General features: G+C 43.3%; 1 protein-coding gene across 1 annotated transcript in view; it reads right to left on the reverse strand.

Moving 5' to 3' along the window:
- The window catches only part of SLIT3 (slit guidance ligand 3), a 633,135-nt gene extending 628,425 nt beyond the window's left edge, over positions 1–4,710 (reverse strand). Inside the window, exon 1 of the mRNA XM_054977013.1 lies at positions 4,314–4,710. Coding sequence (XP_054832988.1) covers positions 4,314–4,501 — 188 coding nt within the window. The 5' untranslated portion in view covers positions 4,502–4,710. The remainder of the gene's footprint in view (positions 1–4,313) is intronic.
- Between the last annotated feature and the right edge of the window lie 11,396 nt (positions 4,711–16,106).

A 16,106-nucleotide genomic window follows, 5' to 3' on the forward strand; every position in this document is an offset into this window, starting at 1 on the left:
ATGCTTCCTTCCTAGTCCTGCAGAATAAATACTCTGGCAAGAGCTGTTAATCGATTTAGCTAAACAGCCTCACTGTAGACTTTGCAGATGGTACCAGAACAAGTGTGAGATGGAAAAGCCAGTGCCCTAGACCTTGTCTGAGGGTCATCCTGGTCAGAAATAGATTTAGAGCCCTGTCACATTTTTGTTTTGACCCTTTTTTTATTCATTGCTGCCCTGACTCTATCTAAAGCAATGTGGAGACAGTGGTTTCAAACAGCATTTACATCTGTTTATAAATATATATGAAGCAGTATGGCCCTTTCATTCTGCACTACTTTTTCTGGCGCAGGAAGTGGCCACACCACTCCAGGCCACCAGGACTTCTGCAATTTATAAAAAAAATCTGGCACTAGAATATTGTAATACCAATATACCATTGTAATGATAGGTGTAGCAGGTTCTTTGACTTCCCTGCTTTCATTTTAAAATAAAAGTCTCTAGCACCTTTCCTTGAAGATATATGCTTTTTTCCTTATGTCACTGCAAGGCAAGGGTCTGGAGACTTACTTTTTTAAAAAAATAAAAGTTGGTAATTCAAAGATACTGCTACACCTATCTTTACAACAGTATACTGATATACCGATATTCTAGTGCCAATTATTTTAAAAACTGCAAAAGCCCTGGTGGCCCAGGAAGGGTATTAACAACCTCTGGGAAATTGGGGCAGGGTAGCCAGAAAAGAGCACACCGGAAATTGGCAGGAAAATAAAAAGGGAGCGTTTTCAGAAGCACCACAGACATTTCAAACAGTATTCTGAAGCAAACCAGAAATACACTGAACATGTGAAGAATGGGAGAAAGGGGTATAAACCCACCCCCACCCCCGCAACACCTCAATCCTGCATTGCAAACAGGACACAAACAGCTTTGTCTGAAAAGGTAAAAGTAATCTGTTCCCAGCCAGCAACCAAAACAGTTGTGTCTGAAATGACACAACAAATTCATTAACCAGCCACCGAAACAGTTTATAAAGGCAGTGTGAAAGGGCTCTTATACACAAGCTCTAAGTAAACGATAGTTTAGGGCCTCCAATTATGAGGGGGCTCAAAATATTACTGTTAGAATAATACAGGATTTTTGATAATGCTATAAGGCCTCTTAAACTTGACATAGCCTGTGGGTGCCCATGGCGCCTGCTGACACCATTCCTGGCACCCACCAAGTGTTTTCTGAAAGTGGTTGGGGTCAAGAGAGGCTCTTGCTTGGTACAGCTTCTGACTGTCCATTGGAGATCTGATTGGCTGTGCAACTTTTTTAAAAAAACTTTTATCTTTCTCCCTACTTTCCAAGTATTTTTTTAAAATTACCCATCTTCTCCTCTGAACTTAAGACTTCCTCTGGGTGTTTGTGTGGCTCTGTGTCCTGTGGCAGACATTTTGTGATTGTGCCTATCAACCTGTCAGAATTCCAAAGATACGAAAAAGGCTCAAAAGGGTTAGGGACCCCCTAGCTTAGGGCTTCAGCAGTGTTCCACACAAGATAAAGAACAGTGGTAATGCAGCTTCTACATGACAGTTTTCCCTGTAGTTTCTCCGCTCCAATTCCCCAGCAGCAGACAATCTACTATCCCCTGGGCAATAGTTTTTTTTTTTCAGTTTTAAAAAACAGGCAGTAGAATATTGTTACATCAATATGTTATAACAATATATGTAACAGGTTATCTGAATTCCCAGCTTTCATTTTTTAAAAGTAAGTCTCTAGCCCCTTCAGTTGCAGATAAAAATGAAAAGCCAGGAATTCAGATAACCTGTTACACATTCTGTTATAACATTATATCAATATAACAATATTCTATTACCTGGGTTTTAAAAAATAATAATAAATGCCTTCCGGTGACGTGAGGAACAAATACAATAATGGCTGCCACATGGGCAAAACTATCCAAATTTTCCCACTCCCACAACAGATGATGTAAATAAATAAATAAATAAATAAATAAATAAATATTAAGGCTTTACTTTAATCTTTCCCAAAAGGTTGAGCAAGTTTGAAAAGAACAGAAAAAGCTGAGGAAATCCCAGAAGATGCATAAATGTACCATAATGCTGTTGGAAAAACCCTGTTCTTCAACAGCATCGAACTTTAGGCAGATAATTCTTGTGGAAATGGCCAGCATGTCTTCATCTAGCCAGAATGTAAAACAGTTAATTTTTCTTAAGATAGACAATTTTAGATAATCTATTATCTAAATTGTGCAGCTCTATGAAGGTTCAGGCTTCCCAATATGAAAGCTGCATAGTTTTTACTATCACAGCAGCACTATCAATGTGGGGAAACTATTTTCCATATGAATTATATTTTAAATAGTATTTCAAACCTACCAAAAGTCCCCTTTGATTTTAAGCTTAACATTTAGTACCCAAAAGCTTCTGCATTCAAAGGAAAACCTACAACACTCATTCCAGTTTTTCTTTCCAGAGCAGAAGGAAAATTATTGAAGGAACTCAGAGCAGAACCACAAGTGACAAAAGGCACAGATTGGACACTTGTCAGCTTCCCTCAAGTTTTGATGGGAAATGTAGGCATCCTGGTCTCGCAGCTTCACTCTCTGACTGATGCCCAATGGACTTTTCAACTGTCACTTGTCCAACATTCCGCCAAGCTGCCTACATTTCCCATCAAAACTTGAGCGAAGCTGACAAGTGTCCAATCTGTGCCTTTTGTCACTTGTGGTTCTGCTCTCAAATACAAGGTGCAGCAAAGCTTTGTTAGTCTACCCCCCCACACACACACATTTATAAATCAGGGTTAAGCTTTTAAAATCTCAGCACTGCCATGTAAATATAACCTGCTTGATCTGCACTTCAGTTCAGTTATGACTGGTTCCAAACAGTGAAAATGTAGGAAGGAGGTCTCAAGTGTTCAGCTCTGTACATCTCTGGCAGCATAATGGATTATGCTGGGTGTTTTAGGTTGCATGACTCAAAAATGCTGTTGCTTGAACTTTTGGTGTAAGATCCAATCTTCAGCCTATGTACTAGCAGATGAATCCAGATGGAATGTTCTTCCAAGAATGTCATCCACAAGCTCAATAAAATATCTCCTAGGACCAAACGATATACACAGTGCAGTGTACAAGCACGAGGTGTCCTACTCAAGATGATATTGAAAAGTAAGTCAAACAAGTTGAGAACTTCACTGACCTTGTGAATTTTGTTATAACGGACCTGCACAGTAGCTGATTTCGGTTTCAAAGAACCCTACCACTGCTCCTTATATTTCGTTACCCTTTGATTCTAGTGTGGACATTTTTCACTCTGAGCCCAAGTATACATCTATGTATAAAAATGTGCCAACTGAGGATTACACATCTGATGAACCGAGCTCCAATTCACCTAAGCTGATGCCACAAGACTCTGTTGTGCTTGCTGAAATGCCTACATAATACTAGGCCTTTTCGCTGACAGAATGGCTGGCTTCATTAGCTCACTTTGTGACGACTGACCACATTAGGTACAAAAGGATGGGCAGAGTGTTTTCTGAAAATCTTTGTTCTGACAGCAAGACACAGAAAAAGCATTGCTTACTTAACACATTTTGATTCCTAAGCTAGTAATACAATCCCTCCCCAAATCTGACTTGGAGCCCTTTGGCATGCCCCCCACTCTCACATCTCTCAATCTGGCTGCAGACTGTGCTCATGGGAGGAAGGCAGCAGAAGCGGAACTTGTCCAAACAGTTCCTGATTAGCCCTGCAGGCTGCCAGAAACCAGAAGAGTCTGACATGCTCGCCGTATCACTGAGACACACAAAAAAATGTGCTGGCTCCATCCACTGCAGCCATGTGCATGAGCTTTACCAGGATGCAGTGTGGATATGCAAATGTGAACAAACCAGCCGAGAGCCTGCTGAGGCAAGCGTGAACATCATGTGCTAAAATGCCAAGCATACTTGTGGGGGGGGGGGGGGCGCCTTCCTCGCTTCTTTTTCCCCCTTCCTTCCTGGGCATGCACAGTGGCCAGGCAGACATGCATTGTCCCATTGACTCTCCACGAAGCGCTCTCAACACCTTTCCTTGCCAGGAAGTTGGAGGAGCAGCGCTGCCTCTCCCCATGGTTACCAGTCCTACGGAGCTGAGCTTTAACTTGAGCGCCATTCAGCGCCCGGTAGGCAGCAGCCTTTAAAGAACAAGCCCCCCACCCCACCCCACCCCTTCGCCGGCCTTAATACGAGTGTGTTTTATGGCCCCAGCCTCTGAGGGAAGCCCTCTTTGCAGGCGACCTGGCCGGCCTGTAACCTCCCCCTCCCCCCCGCCCCCGCCTGGTACTCACAGCCTCTCTGCGTTCCTCGGAATGCCGCGGGGCACCGTTCTGAATCCCAGACCGTGGCAATCCACGTTGGGTCCGGAGCAGGTACATTTACTGGGGCATCCTTGGCTGGGCAGCCACAGCGTGACGCTCCAGAGCCCCAGGAGCAGCCAGAGGCGCCCCGAGCCCCGCGCCCTCCTGGCGGCCGGCATGCTCGCCTCTTCTCCGGACAGAAGTGGGAAAGAATGCAAAGTCCCCAACAGCAACCGGCGCGGTAGCCACGCAGCGATCTCAGCACAGCCCAGCCGAGCGCGATGCTGCGGAAGGCATCGCCCTCAAGCTTCCCGGACGGAGCTTCGTTTTGCGCCTTCCACGCAGCCAAAGCGGGAGCGAGGAGAAACCGGCCCGATCCGCGCCTCCGCCTCCTCGGAGCCCCCAACCTGCTCTTCGCGGCTCCGCTTCGGCCAGCCCAGGTAACCGGACGGTCGGAAAGGGCAGGAGTCGCCCAGACGCTCACTCAGCCAGCCAAGCGCTGCCCGGGCAGCCCGGCATAGCCGCCTGGGGACGGTGGCAGCACCCAAAGCCGGAGATCGGAGCCGCTGGCGCCGGGAAGGATCCAGGAGCGCTCGCAGCCGGCCGCCTTTCCACGGACTGGGCAAGGCAAAGCGGGCGGACCCCGGAGCCGCAGGAGCCGCCCCCACCCCACCCCAAAATAACACCTTCGGCTCTCATTGGAGGCCGCGCGGCTGACGTCATCAAACTTCGGGAACTTTGGCAGGGAAGGTAGGGCAAAAGTTTCGGGAGCGTCGAGCGCCAAACCGACTGGCGGCGCGCGCAGGGGCCGGGGCCGTGCAGTTGCGCTTGTAGTGCGGCATCAGCGAGGCCGGGGTCCCTGGAAGGCAGGGCCCTGCGCTCCCTTTGTACGGCAGCCTCGGTCCTAGCTCAAGGGGTGTGCTCGCGAAAGAGAGAGAGAGCTTCCAAGCATAAGCAGAGTGCCTCATCGCTGCTACTGACGCTTCCAAGCACTCCCTGGCAGACTGGAAGCCTGTCTCCTCTTGCCTTAGGAGTTACGCTCTGGTCAGGTGTCCCCCCTATTTCCTATCCCCCATCAACAAAATACGCTGAATTAGAGCTCGAGTGGCCATGGAACCTGAGATGTAGGGTTGCCAACCTCAAGGTGGCAGCTGGAATTACAATTGATTGCCAGACAACAGAGATCGGTTCCCCTGAAGAAAATGGCTGTTTTGGAAGGTGGACTCTATGGCATTATGCCCCACCGAGGCCCCTTCAGACCCAAACCCCACCGTCCACGCTCAGTCCTCCAAATCTCCAGGAATGTCCCAACCCTGTATAGTTTCCACTGCAAAACAAACTCCTTGACTGCTTCTTGCTAGCATAACTCCTGCTGTGTGGGCCTTTGCCACTAAGCAGAGTCAATTGTCCTTGGAAGAATATCACACTTTTTCAGTCAGGTTGTTACGGCCAGACTTCAGTCACCAGAAATATTGATGAATTTAATGCTCAGTGGATTTGGTTTAGGGTCGCCAGTCTCCAGGTAGTGGCTGGAGATCTAGAATTACAACTGGTCTCCAGGCCACAGAGATCAGTTTACCTGGAGAAAATGGCTAAGTTTGGGGGTGGACGCGATAGAATTATGCCATGCCAAGGTCCTTTCCCTCTCCAAACCCCACAGATCTTCAGGAATTTCCCAACTTGACGCTGGCAACCCTAATTTGGTTAGAATCACAGTAATTGTAACTGGACTCACATCTGCTGCAGAAGAATGCCTCTGAGCATATGCAGTATATTTGTAGGATTAAAGGAAAATAGAGATTAAAAACTTGAAACTGGATGTCACATGTCCAGAGCTTAGCAGAGACGTAAACTTACACGCAGCCTGATCTCATTGCCTGTTTACTTGGAATTATTTCCCACTGTAAAGTAACCATGCATAAGGCATTCCACTAGGCATTCCATTCTTTGCACCGAACTGGTTTCATTTGGATTTAGGCACCTCTAAGAGACAAATAATCAGTGTGTTGTAAAGCACAGGAAGGTTGAAATACCATGTAAATTAATGTTTTTGGTTACCATCAACTGATTTGGAAATCTGGTACTAGCACACTTAGAAGTTAGAACAGCCATCCTTTTTTCATATGTCAGATGCATGATACACAGGCCCATAAGAACTGCCTTTCCGTTGTTCACATGTGCTTCGTAACAGTGGGAGAAAGGCTGCAAAGCACGTTAAGTGGTATGTCTGAATTTAGTCTAACTCAACATAGGATAGATCAAGGTATCTGAAGAAGTGAGTGGTGACTCACGAAAGCTCATACCCTACCATACATTTTGTTAGTCTTATAGGTGCTACTGGACTCTTGATCTTTTCTACTCAGCATAGGATAGATTTGTTAGGAGATTTAGGTAAATTATAATCTCTCATCCTAAACCCTTTGTAAAACAGAGATAATAATCGTGACTTTCTTACAAGATACCAAAAACAAAATCTATGTGATACTGTTTCCCCCCAAATAACTTGCAAGCTTTTGAGTATTCCAGAATGCTTCATCAGGTTGGATTTTTTTTTTAAGCAGGTGTGGAAAGGAAAGTTTCAGGCCATGATCTTGAGGCCTTTTGTCTGTTTAGAGTCTTGGGCAAACTTAGGAGGCATTGGGCTGCAGGGTGGAATTGTTATCAGACACCCATGGCCTTCTGGGATGCAGAAAGTGAAAACAATGGCTGTCTCAACTGGGAATATAAAAACCACTAGTTAATCAACTGCACCTCTAACACCAAACAGAATACACAAGTGTTAAAAGGTTGAGAGCAAAGAAAAACGTGGTAGTCCGTATAGCAACAATATCAGAGGCTGACCAGTTGCCAGATTGGGTAGCACTACCTAGCCCCCTGGCCGGTTGAGTATAGAACAGGCCCCCCCTACTAGTAACACCCCCCATCTCTTAAATATTCCCTGCTAGGATGCTCTGGAGATGGTCAAATGGTGGTTGGTTGGATTATTGTGCCGCTATGTATGTGTATATGTATATTAAATATGTAATTTGGAATGTTTTATGGTTTTTAAACTGGTATTAACTATTTAATGTAATTTTAAATTGTATGTTGGTTGTAATCCGCCCTGAGCCTGCTGCTGTGGGGGGGGGGGCAGAATATAAATTGAATATAAATAAATAAATAAAATAGAGAACAAAGACTTTTTCCAGGTCCATCCCAAAACCCTTCTTTTTATTGGCTAAATTCCAGTAGATAGAATTTACAAGAAGATACTGTGTGAAGGATGTTTTTTTTGTAAACATTTAGAACACAAACTTTTTAAAAAACCACTTAGAGAACTAACTCCCTCATCATTCTTCTTGCACAACAGGGCTTCCCTGAAATGGGGAGACATTTCCAGGACTTATAAATTAACCCGTGCTTTTCAGTTTGGGTTACTATTGTGTTCCATCCTTTTCTCCCCAAGTGTAATGGCTTGTTTAGTTTTGTGGTATCATTTTAGTCTCTAGAGAGGTAGCATATACGTTTTCTAAATACATAAGTTGTATCCATTTTATTAGATGCCTAGAAATAGTAAATGTCTCTGCATTTTTAAAATGATGTTTGTGGTTATTTGTAAGTGTAACAAGGCAGCTGAGTTTCAAAAGACAATTACTTTTGTGTGTATGTTTTCCCCATGTTAGTAGTGGCTTAAGTCTGAGGGTCACGAGCTCAGGAAGCAAAGATCCTGGGTATTGGATTTGTAAATAACAATAAAATAATTTAAAAAGATATTTCAGCAGTTCTTCTGGACTCCACTTGTGTGTTTGCCAAATTAAAAAAAAACATTAATTTTATAAAATAACACATCCAAATAATCAAAGTTGATCATTTTTTAAGCACAAGGTAATTGAATGGCTTTTTAAAAGATGTCTTTCATCACATCTGGCCGAATATCAGTTGAGCCTAGAAATAGTAATTTCAGTCCAGTTCTTCATTCAGTCCAATTCTTCATTCACCAATTCTTAGTGTGTCTCCTTTCTTTGTTCCATCAAAGCCCACAGACTGTTCTTAGAGCAGTTTGTAGTTTGTACAGCATGGTTTTGGCCTAAGTTCAAAAGCAAGAAAGAGGTGGATGCTGGCTCTAGCACATAACATTTAATACATACATAAATACCCCACCTATACTGAAGATAGGCCAAGCCTTCCATGCATGTTCCCTCTGACTGAGTGCCTGCTTTTTCATGTACCACTTTCTCACACTGCTAAGATTCTCTAGACACACGTTTATAGTTAGCTGCACTAGGGAAAGCCACCCAACACGTTAGGCTTTTATACAGAATTCTCAAGTTTCAGAACTTCCAAGGAAATAACTTTTTATTCCTTTTTTCCCACTCTTGTACTACCCTCTGGTGGTAGCAATGCTTAACATGTTTAACCAGTATTAACTTTTCCAGGAGGTAGTTGTTTTTCTGGCTGTCATGCCTTTTTGCTTTTAGTCTCAAGTGGTTGGGGACACCTTTGGAATTCAGTGGGGCAAAAGCTCATGTGCCCAAGGCAAGTGTGGCACTTCCTACCGCTCCCTCCCTCCCAAAAAATAACTTGTTCCTGCTTCATCCAGTTAGTGAAAATGTCAAAAGGTATGCTATGTGCCTTGAACTTTACATTAACTAGTGCATGTACATGTCAGTTCATAAATATATTCATTTAAAAAGATTCTTATCCCACCTTTCCATGTCGGCTCAGGGCAGCTTACAATCATAATCAAATTAAAACCAGATACAGTAAAATCTGGGAAATCACAGTATATGAAAAGCTGCACAGACAAAAGTAATAAATAATAACAGTGCAATACTAAGCAGTTACTCCCTTCTAAGTCAATCAGCATGAAAGGGTATAACTCTAGGACTGCAATGAAATGGCAGCACTGAGACAATCACAGACAACAATTATTACCAACTGGCTGCCTGTAAAACCGTTAAGGAAAGGCCCATTAGAACAACCCTGCATTGCAGACTTTTTAGTGCCTTGTGCACTTTTTCTGAAAGCCCATTCTTCAAAATAAGCGCAATGATAGAAAAAGCATACCAAGCGTGTACAAACAAGTACGTGCCACTTGTTCTGAGAGTACCTCCGGGAGGAACTGATGCACAGAGAATAGTTCCTGTACAGGGTCAGACAGCAAGAGGCAGTGCTTCAGATGTGTGGGCCTTGGGTCATGAAGGGCTTTAACGGTGTGAAGTGGAGCCTTGAATGTAGTGAAGCTGTTGTATAATATTTGCCAGACTGACTCGAGTCATAACATAGGCAGCCAAGTTCTACACTAGTTGAAATTTTCAATTGTCTTCAAGGGCAGCCCCATGGAGAACATGGGACAGTATCCAGTCTATAGGTAACAAAAGCATGGATCAGTGGCCATGTCTAGAAGGAGGGATAATATGCAGAGTAGGTGAAATGAAAGAAAGTTCTTGTAATAAATATAAGATAGAGGTGTGGGATCCTTGCTTCAACTTAGGATGGACTTGCAGATGGAGAGTTGACAGCAAACTAGAACAAGTTCCCTGTGAGTGCAGGCAAGAAGAGAATTCGTGAAGCATACTGCCAGCTGCATCCCAAATGAAGGAAAGTCTATGGTTGAGTCACAGACAATGATGGCAAGATTAGATATCTTCAGATTCTGTGTTGATAATAAGGCTAAACCAGAATCCTCCTTAATTCTACCCCCCCCTTGATTACAGGAATCCCTTGGGGGGGGGGTGGGATATAAAAGGGGGGGGAAAGTTTGTCTAACTTATCCATGAGGATAATCATATATTTTTAGCTATATTTTAAATTGAAGCATGAAATAATGAGACCCAAAAGTATTGCCCCACTTTGGTTCAGCATCAAAATGTTGCCACTTAGCCAAAGAGATTGGGCTACATAATGATGTCAGAAGAAGCCCTTTTTCAATAGAAGCAACAAACCGATTGGCCCGAGTCACAAACATGGAGGGCACAACATCAGCAATGGCCAAAATAAGTTATGGATATCACTGCTGCAGTCAAGATTCATCATTGTCTATTCTCCCCTAGAATTATACGTTCTGCCTTTTTTTATCTTCTGAATTTGCTCCAAGAAAAGTAGGACAAAGAAGATGCAACGTTTGCAGTAGCCTGACTATTGTTCATTATGGGTCCATATGTTCTTTAACTTTGCATTTGATGTTTCTATCTCTTGATGAAACATGATAAGGAACACATGGACCTGACTTACACTGAGTCAGGCAATTGGTCTATCAAGGTCAGTATTGTCCATTCTCACTGGCAGGAGTACTGCAGGATCTTGGACCAAGGTGTTTCACATCACACAGTACCAAATCCTTGTAAGCAGATTGAACCTGTGATCTTCTGTATGCAAAGCAGATGCTCTATCATGGAAGGAAGACAGAGGGAGTGCTGTATTTTGCAAGTCAAACCGTAAAGCCCTATGCAGATCTGCAGGACCACCTCTCTCTATAAATACCCCAGAGGACGCTTAGATCAGCAGAGAAACAACTATTGGTAGTCCCCTGGTCCCAGGGAGGCCACCTGGCCACCAGAGCCAGGGCTTTTTCGGTCCTGGCTCTGACCTGGTAGAACTCTCTGGGCCAAGCTACACATGACGAATGACACTTGAACGGCAAGTGGATTGAGTGGAGGGCAAGTGAACAGGGAGAAATACACTTGCCATTCAAGTGTCATTCGTCATGTGTAGCTTGGCCCTAAGTCTGTTGAAATCAGGGCCCAGCAGGATTTATCTTTCCACCAGGCCTGTAAGACAGAGATGTTCCACCAGGCATATGGTTGAGGCTGGGCCAGGCCTCCACCGGCCACGTAGGAGGAGGAGGAGAATGAGTTAACCTCCTTATGAGATCTGCCCACCACCCTATGCGCACATTTTTAAAATTCATTAAGCAGTGATTGCTGCTATCGGGGAAGCGATCTATTGTAATTTTTGTATCAGACTGGATGTTTTTATAATGCTTTTATGTGTTTTTATGGAACCATATTTAATTATGTATCGTGTTTTAAATGGTGTGATCCGCCCTGAGCCCGCTTGCAGGGAAGGTGGAATAGAAGCCGAATAAAATAAATAAAATATTTTTTTCTTCAGTATCATGGCATTGTGCTATATTAAATTCTGATCTCAAAACTAGATGTTTAAATAATAATAAAAGTTAGGCAATATTTTCCTTTATTATAGAGAGTGAGGGATAGCCAGAAGCACAGAGTGCCAAGGCTACAAACAAAACAAAAGGGGTGAAATAAATGGTCAGGAAAAGAGATTGTCATTCAGAGTTTCATCCACACAATCCAAGTCTCTATTTTAAGCCCCAGAAGTTCAGCTCTAAACTTTTAGGTTCCACCCCCAGTTGTTTTTGGTTGCCTACAAGAGACTACAGTAGGGAAGAAACTGATCTTGCTGTAACTTTCCTTTTCCTGAAAACTGTACCCTGTTGCCCATCAGCATTTTGTATCAGCAAAAGAGAAAAATAGTAATTTCATGTTAGTGTTATTTATATAGTGATATACTGATGGACTTGGTGTTTTACAGAGAAATGTAAGCAAAACCATTTCTATGTATTGTCGAAGGCTTTCACGGCCGGAGAACGATGGTTGTTGTGGGTTTTCTGGGCTGTATTGCCGTGGTCTTGGTATTGTAGTTCCTGACGTTTCGCCAGCAGCTGTGGTTGGCATCTTCAGAGGTGTAGTACCAAAAGACAGAGATCTCTCACTGTGACACTGAGAGATCTCTGTCTTTTGGTGCTACACCTCTGAAGATGCCAACCACAGCTGCTGGCGAAATGTCAGGAACTACAATACCAAGACCACGGCAATACAGCCCAGAAAACCCACAACAACCAAAACCATTTCTGTTTCCAAGGATTTTACCATCTAGGATTAAACAACAGTTGAGTGGTTGGGATAAGGAAGCCGAAGGTAATAGTAGATTAATATAGGCAAGGAATGCAATTTGGCTGCCATTTCTGGATTTTTTAATGAGTCACATGCTTCATTAATTCTACACATGTCCCCTTTACTCTTGATGAGGGCACATATGCATTTTGTACTCAACAATGCAGTGCATTCTCTCCCTACTCAAGAATCTGTCTTAAAGGTAGTCACCCCTCTAGTACAGGTACTGCCTTTCTTGGTAGAGATCTAGGAGTCTAACCCACACCCAAAGTCTAGCAGCATTGTTTTTAATATTTGCCATCTTAAAACAATAAAAAGTAATGTCACATTAGGCGTGGCTTCTGACATGACAATGGTTTGGGGCAAGGAAAAGGAAGGAAACTTGTGTTTCTTGTTCTTTCTACGTCTCCATCTTAAGCCATTTGTTGAGACATCCAAAGGCTTCAGTGTGCTGGCAGAAATTTCAGTATGTTGTCATAAAAAACAGGTTCAGTTCTTTCAATAGCTGTCATAAAAGCCCAGATCCAGCATACAGCCGTTAACTACACTAATCTCTGCTTGGTCTCAGGTTTGCATATTAAATAAGCATATAATTCTTTGAAGTTTTGAATGCCTAAAAAAATGTATTCTCTTTGAAGTGTGGAAGTCTGTATTGGATTTCTCAATCCAAAGAGGTAAATCCTCCAGCACTTGCTGATTACAGTTACTTACATGGAACAAATTGACGGAAGGCATGCACAAGTTTTTCAAGAGTACACAATTAGTGCCTTACTACTCAAGTTCGTTTCAAATTTAAGGCACTGTTTAGTTTCACAGTTATACTAAAAGATTGATCAAAACATCTTTATTCATGATGGATATGACAACTAAAAGATGAGATTTGGATTTGTCAGCCTTTCTAAGCCATTAAGCTAGTTTAGAGATTTAGACATTATCTAACAGTGCAATCCTAAGTAGTTTGACACCCTTCAAACTGCATTGACTTCCGGAATTTAGAAGGGTATACCACCACTTAGGATTGCACTGTAAGCATTTTTGTCCAGAAATAACCGCAGCCTTTTAACGTGGCAAGGCATTTCAGCTGATCCTCTACCCACAGGAGGTAAGAATCACGTTTTTGTTGATGGCATGATGATTACTTATCCTGAAGTAAAAGAGATGTAAGTCAGTAAAGCCTAATTTTTAGAGATGTTGTTCAGTCCCTTTCAATTCATTTCCAACTCCTATTAATACCCTGAACATGTAAACTAGAGTTAGCTCAGTCATAGTGGAAATTCATATTGGCCAAAAAAATAACAGAGAATATGGTGCACAAAAATACCGTGGCTTAGATGTCACATAAATCTTGCATACAATCAAGGGTTTTCTGTCTCATCTCATGTCAGGACATTTTTTATTTATTTATTTATTTATTTACTTTTTATTTATGTCATTTATGGTCCACCTTTCTCACTGATACTCAAGTGTGAAAGTAGTACAGTCAGTATCAAGGCCAATTTCATAAACAATGCCATAGGGTAAATAAACACAAGTTTACAAAGTTATTATGTTAGCAAGAATCCAATACATAGTTGAAGAAATGCTGAAACAGAAGCAATTCTAGGGCTGACATAGGAGTACATATTTAAAGGAACAGATACTACGTAAGGCAACAGAGTGGTGAAGTCTATGGTCCCTGACTCATGAGTGGAGCATCTGAGACCCCTCTCTACAATACAAAAGCCTTTTTGAATAATTCAGTTTTGGATCATTTGAGGAAAGCTAGGAGAGGGGAGGCTCTCCTGACCTCCTTAGGCATGCTGTTCCACAGGGTAGGGGCCACCACAGAGAAAGCCCGTAGCCTGGGACAGATAGGTTGGCTGGTGAATGAAAAGGCAAGAAAGAAGCAGGAAAAGGAGAGGCTGTGGGGAATTTCAGGAAAGTGAAAGTGTGTGTGTGGGTGGGGGGGATGAGGTGCCACCACAAATCCTTGCAGGTCCCCTGTTTGTATGTCACTATAAACAGTTCATTCTCTATATCACAGTGTAGACGTTTCTCCCTGTTCCATTCCCTTTATAGTTAGATCTGGTATAGTCTTCTGCATATAATTTCCCCTGTGCATGTATTGCTCTGATTATTTGCATTGTACACAAATAACAAGGAGCCAATTGCAAGACTTTGTGCCTCCTCTATTATGCTACTTTCCCACCCTTTGGGGCTGTGAAATGTCTGCTCCTGATGCCTTGCTAGCCACAATTTTCATTGCTTTTATATAGATACTGTTTGGAAGCTGAAATCTGGCAGATCACTTGAGCCTTGAGGTGCATCCCTAAGAATTTCTTCCTAATTAGTTAGGAAACCAAAAAGCTGGAAATGTGCTTTGCTTTTATTTGCCTATAAAATGGGGCCATTTTCACCTATTTGTCTTCAATTTGGCCAGGAGGCTCCTGTGAGTCAAAAATAAAATCCAACAAAAGCTTAAGGGTAAGAAATGCATTTCAGTTGGAAATCTTCAGATATGGTATGGGGGTGGGGATAGTTTGAGTTTATTGATACAAGTGTCACCCTGTGTACAGAGGGGGAGAAGCAGGCTATAATGGGCATATTAAAGTAAATTTTCCTGAACATGATTAAAAGCAGTTTGGGTTTTGGCAGGAAAATTACACAGGAAGAAAAGAGTTTTTTTTTTAAAACCTTCTTGTGTTTCCCCTCCCCTGAATTTGCAGCCAGTAACAAAAAGTGGTTTAAAAAAATCACTGATCTACACAAAATGCTTCTGTGGAAAGAGGTAAGAGGAAAAATTCATACCCTAACACACCCTAATATCACAGGACTATCATGATGCGTTTAGGGGAGAGCAGGTCCAGCCCTCTGGTCGCTTTCACAAGCAAACATAGGTAGGAGCAGATTGTAACTTGTGAACACTCAGAGAGTGGGGCTGGCTCAGTAAGCTCTGCTTTCACCTGTTCTCTGACGCCCAGTACAGAGATGGTTCCTGCTAAACATGGTGCCTGAGGTCTTTTTTCCCATTATTATCTGTCTGTCTAATAGTCAACATGGTCCCATCTCTGGATAGTTAAATCTGTGTGTCAGGGTCATGAAGACAGAAAACAGATATTTCTTCAAACTTTGAGTATCCCCCAGGAAAATCTGAGAAGAACTATGGAGGAAAGGGTTCAAGTCCCCTCCCAAACAGGAACATATACACAGACGACATATACACGGGGGGGGGGGGCAGCCACCCTACTGTGTTTCAACCCACTGCCAAAGGCAGCCTCACTACTGTGGGCAGGAAGGGGAGCAGGAGCTGCTTCACCCAACCATTTCAGCCAGGAGACAGCACTACAGCGGGTGTGCAGGTAGGGATCAGGACAGGAGCCTCTGCTGAGCAAGCAGGAGAGGGGGCTGGCCAGCATGTGGGTGAGGCAGTGGGGACAATGACAGAGCACAGGTGGTCGAGGCAGGGGTGGGGTAGGGAAAACGACAGAAAGAGTGGGAACCCCCCAAATGGAAGGAAAGTAGGGGTGGGAGTCGGAGAAGCAAGAAAATGTGATAGAGGGCAAAAAGGATGGGATTCTCTCCCCCCCCCACACACAAGTCTCCCTAGTTCCTCACTTGATATTTATGTCATATTTGTACCCATTCTGCCATGCTACCTGCTTTCTTGTGTTGCCAGATAATCCCTTGTACATGTTTTCAACTGGCATCGCACTTGCCAGATTGCAGAGATAGGAGAACCCATCCCATTCTGTCTATAAAAAGGGACACTTTCTCCTATTTGTCTGACATTTGGCAGGTGGGATCTTTGGGCGAGAGGCACAATCCCTGAGGACTATCCCAACTGGATGCATTGTGGGGTGGGTGGATGCAGATGTAGACAAAAGCCATTTCCCATTGAAATCAGTGAAAA

This window comes from Eublepharis macularius, chromosome 4, assembly GCF_028583425.1.
Source record: "Eublepharis macularius isolate TG4126 chromosome 4, MPM_Emac_v1.0, whole genome shotgun sequence".
In the NCBI taxonomy this organism is placed as follows: Eukaryota; Metazoa; Chordata; class Lepidosauria; order Squamata; family Eublepharidae; genus Eublepharis; species Eublepharis macularius.